Source organism: Lagenorhynchus albirostris, chromosome 17, assembly GCF_949774975.1.
Source record: "Lagenorhynchus albirostris chromosome 17, mLagAlb1.1, whole genome shotgun sequence".
Taxonomy (NCBI): Eukaryota; Metazoa; Chordata; class Mammalia; order Artiodactyla; family Delphinidae; genus Lagenorhynchus; species Lagenorhynchus albirostris.
Window position 1 is genome coordinate 17,770,343 of NC_083111.1, and position 10,768 is coordinate 17,781,110.

The window sequence follows — 10,768 nt, forward strand, 5'->3', positions numbered from 1 at the left end:
GCCTTCCACAAACATCTGTTGAACCTAATTTGAGCGAGTCATGATTTAGGTTGTGGTGATCCAAAGTTGAATGATAGGTTCTCCCTCTTCAGAAGGTCACTCTGTTCTGGGAAAAATAGTCATGGGAACAAATGTTACAAGGAAATGTCATAAATGCTAATAGATTATATGCTCTTAGTCTTAACTGCATAGTTACCAACTTACTGTGACAGGAGAACTCAGATAAGGCTTCAGAGAGTCTTTTATTAGAATCTTGAGTCTGAGAACATCAGAGAGTGAGGAAAAAGGACATTCCCTGAGAGGAAACAGCATATGCAAACGTATCTAGCCACGAAGGAATATGTTTTATTTGGGGAGTATCTTTTTTGTAGCTGGAGCAGAATGTGTTTGTGGGGAATTGCTGGAGGTGAGCCTAGAAAAGGGGGAAGGAGCCAACATGTAAGTCATGCATAAAATATTGGCCTGCATCTTGTTGTTAGTGGGTGGGGATGACCCACTGAGATTTCCATTTTTGCACATAACTAAGGTCCTTATGGAAGTGTTACCGACCAGGGTTCTTAGCCTTCCCTGATCGATAGAAATTGATAAGAGGGACTTCCCTGGTGATGCACTGGTTAAGAATCTGCCTGCCAATGCAGGGGACACGGGTTCGAGCCCTGGTCCAGGAAGATCCCACATGCCATGGAGCAACTAAGCCCGTGCGCCACAACTACTGAGCCTGTGCTCTAGAGCCCACGTGCCACAGCTGCTGAAGCCCGTGCGCCTAGAGCCTGTGCTCCGCAACAAGGGAAGCCACCGCAGTGAGAAGCCTGCGCACCGCAACAATGAGTAGCCCCTGCTCGTAACAGATTCCCTTGCTCCCTTCCCGAGGTGGGGCGAGCTGGCCAGGGGTCGACCAGAGGCGTGGCTTAGGTGGTCTGCCCACCCCTTAGGTGGTGGCGTGTGCAGGGGGCATGCGCAGTACCCTGCTTTTGCTCCTGACACCCAGTTTTTGCTTCCAGCTCTTCAGAAGTGGCAGTTGGGGTTTTTTTTGGCCTTTTTGTATCTTGTTGTCCATAATTTGCCCCAGCTGGGCCTGCATGCAGTTATTTTTCCTCCCTTACAGTTTCTCTATGCTTTGTTGCTGGAGGAGACGTTAGTCCAGGTGCAAGCACTGCAGCAAAGGGTCCCAGGTCCCAGCCTGTCTCAAAAGGAGGTGGGGTTGGCTGAGGCAAGAAACTTGGATGGAAGGAAACACAGCTGGGAGGCTGTTGAGGGACCGCGAGGGCGGCCCTGGGAGTAAAGAGGAAGAGATGAAAGAGAGCGTATTGAGGAACAGGACAGGCGGGAAGTGCTGACTGATCTCATGTGGCAGGCAAACATTAGATCAATCAACAACTGCTCCAGGGCCGTTGACTGGGTGGACGGAAGTGCCTTTATCAGCAATGATGTGTGCAAAAGGAAGGGGCAGATTTTTAAAGAGAAGGATAGCGAGTTCTGGTTTGGCACGTTGGGCTCAAGGCCATTTGGGAACATTCAAATAAACATGTCCATCTGGCAGCCGAATATATGGGCTTAGAGCTCAGGACATTCTGATTTAAGAAGCATTGATGCTGTCAACCGTCCCTTGAAAATTTGGGAATCAAATGAGTAAGGAACATACTCACCAACTTTTAAAATAACTTTCCTTTTTTGGGTTGTTACAAAGGTCAGACATTTTTAGGATATGATATTTAGAAAATATGGGCAAGTGAACATAAAATAAAAATTACACATAATCATTCCACTTCTTTTATTTTTAAAAAATATTTATTTAATTAATTTATTTTGGCTGCGCCGGGTCTTAGTTGCAGTACGTGGGATCTTCATTGTGGCATATGGACTCCTTAGCTGCGGCGTGCATGGGGGATCTAGTTCCCTGACGAGGGATCGAACCTGGGCCGCCTGAATTGGGAGCACAGAGTCTTACCCACTGGACAACGAAGGAAGTCCCTCCACTTCTTATACACACACACACACACACACACACACACACCCCTTCATTTCTTTCAAAAATACATTTATGAATAAATAAATGGATATTTCAAAAGTGTTTTAAACTTAATAAGTCTGTTAGCCTTATTTTCAGGATTTTGCAAGGGTTGCTGTAACAAGGTACCACAAACTGGGTGGCTTAGAACAACAGAGATTTATCATCTAACAGTTCTGTAAGCTAGAAGTCTGAGATCAAGGTGCTTGTAGGGCTGTGCTCCCTCTGAAGGTTCTCGGGAAGGATCTGCTCCAGGCCTCTCTCCTAAGATCTGACGGCCCCAGGAGACGCTTGCCTTGTAGATGACCTTCTTCTTCCTGTGCCTTCATGTGGTCTCCCCTTTATACATGTCAGTCTGCATGTCCAAATTTCCCCTTTTCATAAGGACACAGTCATATTCAATTAGGGCCCACCTTAATTACTTCATCTTAATTTGACTGTCTGCAAATATCCTATTTTCAAATAAGGCCATATTCACAGGTACTGGGGGTTAGGACTTGAATATATCTTTTGGGGGGACACTGTGCAACCCCATAACACCATCCCAGGCTTGGGTCCTGCATCCTGCATAGTTGCCAGGAGACCTGGACTGGACCACTGGTGAGCTGCGTGGATCCCTTTCGGGAAGAGCAGAGAAGGGCCTAAGCTGAGGTTCTGTCTTCCTCTTCTCTGACTCTACCTGGGTTCTCTCTTGGCTCCTTCAAGAGGCTTCAAGCTAACTTCCCATAAGAGGAGAGTGGGAGATATGTCTTTCTCAGAAAGAAAGACAAAACAGTTGAAAAAAGAGGGCTACTCCACAGAAGAGGTTAGAGCTCCTTCCCGCGTGACCTGGTAAACATTTGGGCAGTTCCCCCAGATAGAAATTTGGGAGTTACTTTTTTTTTTTTTTTTGGCTGCACAGTGTGGCGTGCGGGATCTTAGTTCCCTGACCAGGGATTGAACCCGTGCCCCCTGCCATGGAAGCTCCAAGTCTTAACCACTGGACCACCAGGGAAGTCCCTTGGGAGTTATTCTTGATTTCTTCCTCAAACTCAAGTCCCATCCATCTCCCTCCCTCCCTCCCTCCCTCCCTCCTACAAAGCTGACAGGGTTTGCTTCACAACCAGGGCCCTATACTTAGAAGGGCTTCACATTTGGGGTATACTATTCTGGGATCAGTCTTGAGATGCTTAGTCATTTTATCTTTGAGCATGTGTTTTGTACACAAAGTGTGATGGGACAGTGGTGTATGTGCCCACCTCCCCTGGACAGGTTTTGGCTCCCTGCTGCTCACTACCTGCTGGTGCCCTGGGCCCTGTCTGGCATCTCCCCTCTCATCCCATCCAGTGACGCCTGCCACGCTGTGCCCCTGGTGGAGGCCTGGAGCAGGGAGGGTCAGGGTCAGGCATGGTATCCTGCAGTGTCTGGGCTGGGGTATGGCAGTGGCCGCCCCACCTGGGCTGGCAGCACCGCGGCACTGTTTAGTGGGTGACTAGGTGGGGGCCAGACGGTCTCCCCCGCGGCAGGCAGCTCATGGAGTTATTGCACAGAGGTTGCAAAACCTTTGAGGGTCACTTGTGGATCTGCAGGCCCATGGTAAAGAAAGATGCCCGATTTGGCTTCCTTGCCCCGCTCTGGGGTATGAGGCATCTGGCAGCATGCGGGAGGGCGACCCTGTCAGGCAGCTGTCAGGCCAAGGCTTTGCACAGGTGTACCCCCCTCCACCCCCAGGTCATTGTGGAGCAGCCCCTGGGTGCCTGTGAGCTTCTACGCTTACCTTGCGCCCTGTGCCAGGGAACATTCCCTCAGATTCTTTCATGCCTGGGGTACCTTCTCTTCCTCCTTCCAAACTCCCTGAGCCTGGCTTAGGTCCCTTTCTCCTCATCAGCTTCAGGCACCTTCTGGGAAGGAGCCACGAAATATAAATTGCGAAACTTCAGTGATTCTGCCTCAGAGTTAAATGCTCTGATATTTGTGTTTACAGTCGGCATTGTACAATATAAAGGGGAATGGTAAAATTCATGCTAATGATTAAAATTTTTGTTTTATTTTGAATACATTAAATAGGAAAAAAAAATATGGCAGTGACTGTAGTTAGCACTGCTGTGTGGTGTATCTGTAAGTTGCTAAGAGAGTAGATCCTGAAAGCTCTTATCACAAGGAAAAAAACCATTTTTTTCTTTCTTTCTTTTTCTTTTTTTGGTTTTATGAGGTGATGGATTACCGTGATAATCATTTGGCAGTGTATGTAGGTCAAGTTAATTATGCTGTACACCTTAAATTTCTGTGCTATATGTCAATTATATCTCAATAAAATTGAAAGAAAGAAAGTTTAAAACTCATGACAAGTCTAGAGAGAGGGAGAGAGAGACTATGGAAGCAAGGAAAAGACTTTATATTTTAGTACCTTTAATGGATGTTTCCCGTGCTTTCTGAATAAGTGCCCTCCCATTTTCATTTTGTGCTTAGCCTTGCAAATTATGTAGCTGATCTCGGAGCCAGGTATGCAGGGACCAGGTAGTACCAAGAGCTGGAAATTCAGAAGTGGCCAAAGCAAAGCCCCTGTCCTCATAGAGCTTGTAGGCCAGTGGAGGAAACAAGATGGTAACTAGGTCACGAAAGAAGATAAAGATGAAAGTGAAATAAAATTCAGTTTACGATAAGTGCTCTCAAGGAAAGCAGCAGGATGACGAAACAGAGCATGATGAGGGAGGTTACCTGAGATGGAGGTCACGGGAGGCATTTACCTCCTTTTCTCTTCACCACTGTCACTGCCTCCTGGGCTCTCACGGATATCCCTGACTTTCAGTGCTCCCCTTAAATCCAGCTACTATACAGTCATATGACTCATCTCTCTAAACAAACTCTGACCATTTCACATCCTTGGATGTTTCCCTATCACCTCCATTCTCTTAGTGTGGAACCTGAGTGCATTCACGCTTACTTCTTCAGGTTTACTTCTTAGCACTCCTGCTGCTTCTATTTTTTTTTTTTTTTTTTTTCTGCGGTACGCGGGCCTCTCACTGTTGTGGGCTCTCCCGTTGCGGAGCACAGGCTCCGGACGCGCAGGTTCAGCGGCCATGGCTCACGGGCCCAGCCACTCTGCGGCATGTGGGATCCTCCCGGACTGGGGCATGAACCCGCGTCCCCTGCATCGGCAGGCGGACTCTCAACCACTGCGCCACCAGGGAAGCCCCCTGCTGCTTCTTTGCTTTAATAACATTGAGCCCCTTGCAGGCATACGTGTAAGCTATACTGATTTTCACCTTCCTGCCTTTGCTCCTCTTTTTCCAGCCACCTGGAATGTACCCCCTGCCTTCCTTCCCATCTTTTGTGACGGACCTACTGTCACAATAACAATAATATTAACATCAACTATAATATTCATAACATTATCATTATTATTTGCAAGATGCCATGGGAGGGGGGTCTAGAAAGGAGTAACATTTAATGTTATAATAAATGACATTTGAATGTTAATAACATTTAATGAATGCTATGTTCCAGGCCTTGTTCTGAGCGCTTATATGTATTAACTTATATAGCCCTTGTGGACAGAGAATGTCACCTGCCATATCAGTAAACAAAGAATGTTGTGGCCATCAAGGCTTCAGCCACTGCAGCCGCCCCCTCCCTTCCCTCCCTTTCCCCCCCACCATGGTAGACTCTGAGGGGTTTCAGGATGGAGAACACAGGATACCGGCCCTAGATAGTTAAGGTGCACATCAAAGGAATGATTCAGTGAGCCCAGACTCTTGCATCTTCCCATACATGGAAAAGTGCTAAATTCATGAACTTGAGAGGTCTGGTTTTTCTTTAATTTACAGTAATCTTTTGATGTTCCGACTGCCTCAGTTTTTTTTGGAAAAACTTCTATATATTCTGGCTCCTCGCTTACCCCTTTGGAGCAGTGCCTCAGAACTATCTGAGAGACTGTCTCCCAGGCTTAAGTCCTCAGTACGTCCACCGAATAAAGCATAATTCTTAACTATAGGCTGTGCATTTTTTTCAGTTGACACCCTCAGAATAATCCTATGAGGTAGGTGTTATTATCCACTGCCTCATTTCACTGAGGCACAGAGAAGTTAAGTGACTTGTCCAAGGTCACACACTGAGTAAGTAGAGGAGCTGGGATTCAAATCCAAGCAGTTCAGGTCCCAGAGCCATCACTCTTAACAAAAATGCTATCCTGCCTTTATCCTTACTGCATCTTTTCATTGCACATTGTATTTGGAATGGTTTCTTTGCATGTCTGTGTCCCCAAAAGACTTTAACTCTTTGAGGGAAAGGATGGTATTGTACTAACCCTTGTATCCCCAGTCCCTGGTACATAGTAGGCTTTTGATAAATATTGGTTGAACTATTAAATTTGAATTGGATTAGCCTTGAATGAAAGATCATTAAGATCATGAAGATATGATCACTTTACTAAGTTCAAGAACCAACATCTTAATGTATTAGTACCCCTAATAACAATACTCCCAGAAGCAAATAAATAAATGCTTATTTGTGAGAAATGAAGGTATAGATGTAGACATAATCTATTCATTTGCTGGTAAGGATTGTCTTTAGCCAACTTGGAGAAAAATAATCAATACAGTTTGCACTTGACTATTTATATTACTTTAAGAAAGATTTTTGGTCAATACTGCTTTTGTTAGAGGTTCAGAACATTTCTCTTTCTAGCCCTACCCTGTAAGTTCACTCCTTTGTTGTTTCTGACTGGGTCAGTGGAGTGTGGTTTTTCCTGCATTTCTGACTCTGTCCCACAGCTTCCTCAGGGCCAGGCCCATGGCTGTGCATTTCAAGTGACTACATAGCTAGGCTTCTCGGTGGTGGGATTGGAAGGAGATTTGGTATCCTGGCTGCCCTCCCAAATCTCTCCTCCACCTTTAGGAAGATTTTTCTTTATCATTCCCTGCTAAGAGGCAGCAACAGTAAATATGCACATACGTAACTTGGGATGAAGCATATTAGCACTAGCTTGTTCATCATTCATTCATTATTGAGACCAGTGGGCCTTACAAGTTTGTATCCGCTGAGGGATGAGATATAGGCTGATATTGAGAGGGGCTCAGTGTGGCAGAGGAAGCCACAGGAGAATCGTAGCCAGGGTATAAGATTCATTATTTCTCTACGATTTTGCTTGGGATTGCTTCTGCCAGTAGTAAAATTGTAAGAGGTGCACTGTGGACTACAAACAAAAAAAATCACCTGATGTTAGCCAATAACTTTTTGTATTTTGTATTTTGGTTGTAGAGACTGTGAATACGACAATATCATTCTCCTTCAAGGAAATACGATTTTCTAAGGTATTGTTCAAGTCATTTTGTACTTCCTTAACCTTTTGCAGTAACAGATGTGTTAAGAATTTGAAATGAGCAATTCACAGCTTCTAAAAATATCAATTCAAGATTAAGATGTTCAAGGCTTTTTTTCACTTCTTTTTGGTTTTCGATATTTTGCTCTTTCTTCTTTCTGTGGAATATGGAAAAAATAGAAAACTTACACCAAAGAAAGCCCTTTTTAAATTTTATTTTTTCCTTCCAACATACCTTGCTAAAAGTAATGCTCATTGTTAATATGTTGAATGATCTTTGGGTGAAAGCACTGTAGGACCATTGTGTATAACTCAGTGACTGCCTCCATGGATAATAATGATGTAATTTTAGATATTTGCATTAGAAATGCAATGAAATTTTGCACATGTTTCACTTCTGGTAACTATTTTAAGATAAACATTAATAATGCATATTCTTTACCTATTTTCTTACAAATTATATCTAATGTTTGAAGATTTCATAGGCTAGGCTAGAAAACTGAGAAAGTAAAAACCAATTCAATTTAAAATTCTTATAAAAGTCTTACAAAATAGAAGCATCTAACATTTTATATTACTTGTATTTCTTACTACTCGTTTTAGGGACGATACGATTGTATTACAGAAGCCATTGCTGGGAACACTGAAGAAAGGCTCCTTTGCTTGAACTTTACCATCATATACCACCCTGATTTCAGTTAGAATAAATCGAGTATATGTTTTTATTTTTCAAAGGTTTCATTCTTCATTTAAAATCTTTTTTTTTAATTTATTTATTTTATTTGTTTATTTTTGGCTGTGTTGGGTCTTCTTTGCTGCGCGCAGGCTTTCTCTAGTTGCGGCGAGCGGGGGCTACTCTTCGTTGCAGTGCACAGGCTTCTCATTGCAGTGGCTTCTCTTGTTGTAGAGTACGGGCTCTAGGCGTGCGGGCTTCGGTAGTTGTAGCACGTGGGCTCAGTAGTTGTGGCTCGTGGGCTCTAGAGCACAGGCTCAGTAGTTGTGGCGCACAGGCTTAGTTGCTCTGTGGCATGTGGAATTCTCCCGGACCAGGGATCGAACCCGTGTCCCCTGCATTGGCAGGCAGATTCTTAACCACTGCTCCATCAGGGAAGTCTTTTCACTTAAATTTTTTTTTGCACAGTGTATTAGTTTGCTAGGACTGCCATAGCAAATACCACAGACTGGGTGGCCTAAACAACAAATTTATTTTTCACAGTTCTGGAGGCTAGAAATCTGAGATCAAAGTGTCAGCAGATTTGGTTCCTTTTGAGGCCTCTCTCCTTGGCTTGTAGATGGCCTTCTCCTCCCTGTATCTTCACATTATCTTCCCTCTGTGCGTGTGTCCTAGTCTCCTCTTCTTATAAGGACACCAGTCATATTGGTTTAGGGCCCCCCTGAGTGACATCATTTTACCTTAATTACCTGTTTAAAGACCCTGTCTCCAAATCCAGTTGCATTCAGAAGTACTGGGGGTTAGGGCTTCAGCATGTGAATTTTGAACGTTCACAATTCAGCCCAGAGCACACATAGACACATAGCCCATAATACAGCCTCTTCAATCGGTCGACTTCTCTCCATTTCCTGCCTCTACTCTGGGACGAGTTGCCAGCATTTCTCCCCTGGACTCCTCTGCTGCCTCCTGACTGATTGTCCTGCACCTGGTCAGGTACCTCAGGTAAGTTATCCTCCACAAAGGTAGTTTCAATAATACTTTCAAAATACAGGTCCTGTCACGTCACTGCAGTGCAAATGGAACAAAACAAAACAAAAACAAACAAGGCCCTTCCTGTGGCTTTTGATGCCTTTCGGGATAAAGCTGGAATCTTTCGGAGAGTATGCCAGGCCCTGCCCACCCTTTCCCTCTCCAGCCCCTTTTCCCACCACCCTCCCCTTGCTCTCTGTGTTCCGGAATGTGCCATACTCCCTCCTACTCCAGGACCTTCACCCACATGGTTCCCTCTACCTCAGCCCCATGCCTCCACATTACCCGACCTTTACCCCTTATCAGTAACAGGTGTGGATCTTCACTGGCTGAGGTGCTACTTTCCCAGGGAATTATCATCAGGTAGCATGAAGCACACCTCTTACACTTTTTTTTTTTGCGGTACGCGGGCCTCTCACTGCTGTGGCCTCTCCCATTGCAGAGCACAGGCTCCAGACACGCAGGCTCAGCGGCCATGGCTCACGGGCCCAGCTGCTCCGCGGCATGTGGGATCTTCCCGGACCGGGGCACGAACCCGTGTCCCCCGCATCGGCAGGCGGACTCTCAACTGCTGCGCCACCAGGGAAGCCCCTCTTACACTTTTGATACTGGACAGAGGCAGTCCTGAGTAAAATTCTGCAGAAACTATATAACATGGAGCCAGGCTTCCAGTCTCCTGTGGCTTTCTTGGTCCCCCAGATCCCTTTCCTCCACCCACCTTTACCTCATCCAGGCAGGGCCAGCTTTCTTTGTGATATGCTTTTGTCTACCTGTGTCCCTTCCTTCCAGTTCTTGACACTCCTTTTGTCATTATATCAATCATCTGTCACAAGACTCAACTCCATGATCCCAGGCAGGGTAGTCAGCTCAGTTTTGCTCAGCACTCTTGACCCAGCACCTAGCGTAGTACTTAGGCTTGAATTTGCTCTGAATCCATATTTGTTGAATGGATAAACAAACATTTTCTTCTTAGAAAATATTCAAATAATAGGTTAACTATAGAAAGCAATATTCCTGCAATCATTCAACTAGTATTTATTGAGCTCCTGCTATATGTCAGGCCCTGTTCTAGATGCTGGGGATACAGCATTTAACAACCCAGGCAAGACATATCCCTGCCCTCATTGAGTTTATATTTTTGTGGGAAGAGACTGACAACTAAATTACTTTAGAAGTGAGCATGCTTTGTAAGTGCCATGAAGAACAATAAAGCAGGGCAGGGTGTAGGGACCCGGGTGGGGAGGTAGTGATGGTTGTGCTTTCAGATAGAGTGGTCAGGAAAGGCCCCACTGAGAAGATGATATTTGAAAGAGTTGAGGGAGCAGGCCATGTGGCTTTCTGGGAGTAAAGGCATTGTAGCTGAGAGAACAGCTGATGAAAAGACCCAGGGGTCAAGGAAGAACAGGGAGCTGTTCAGATGAAGTGAGTGAGGGGAGATGAGGTCAGAGAGGTGTATGCGTTGGTGGTGGGTAGGCACGTGCGGTAGAGTTTGATAGGCCATTGGTAGGGCTTTGGCCGTTGCTCCGAATGAGATGGAAAGCTCCTGGAGGGGTCTATGTGGGAGAATGATGTCAGCTTACATTTTAAAAAGTCTTATTCTGGCAGCCATCTGCTTAGACATGGGAAAAAACTAGGGAGCTTTTTGTGATCATCTAGGTAGGAAAGGAAGGAGGAAGTTGGGAGACTTTTGAAGTAATCCAGGTAAAAGATGATGGAGGAGGTGGTGAGAAGTGACCTACAGTGGATATATTCTGTAAGT

At 45.2% G+C, this 10,768-nt stretch overlaps 1 protein-coding gene across 3 annotated transcripts in view; it reads left to right on the plus strand.

The window, feature by feature from the left end:
- LY96 (lymphocyte antigen 96) overlaps positions 1-8,041 on the plus strand; it is a 49,693-nt gene extending 41,652 nt beyond the window's left edge. For all 3 annotated transcript variants that reach the window (XM_060127335.1, XM_060127337.1, XM_060127338.1), the window contains exons 5-6: positions 7,247-7,299; positions 7,911-8,041. In XM_060127335.1, the coding sequence (XP_059983318.1) occupies positions 7,247-7,299; positions 7,911-8,009 (152 nt within the window). In that variant the 3' untranslated portion in view covers positions 8,010-8,041. The remainder of the gene's footprint in view (positions 1-7,246; positions 7,300-7,910) is intronic.
- The last annotated feature ends 2,727 nt before the right edge of the window (positions 8,042-10,768 follow it).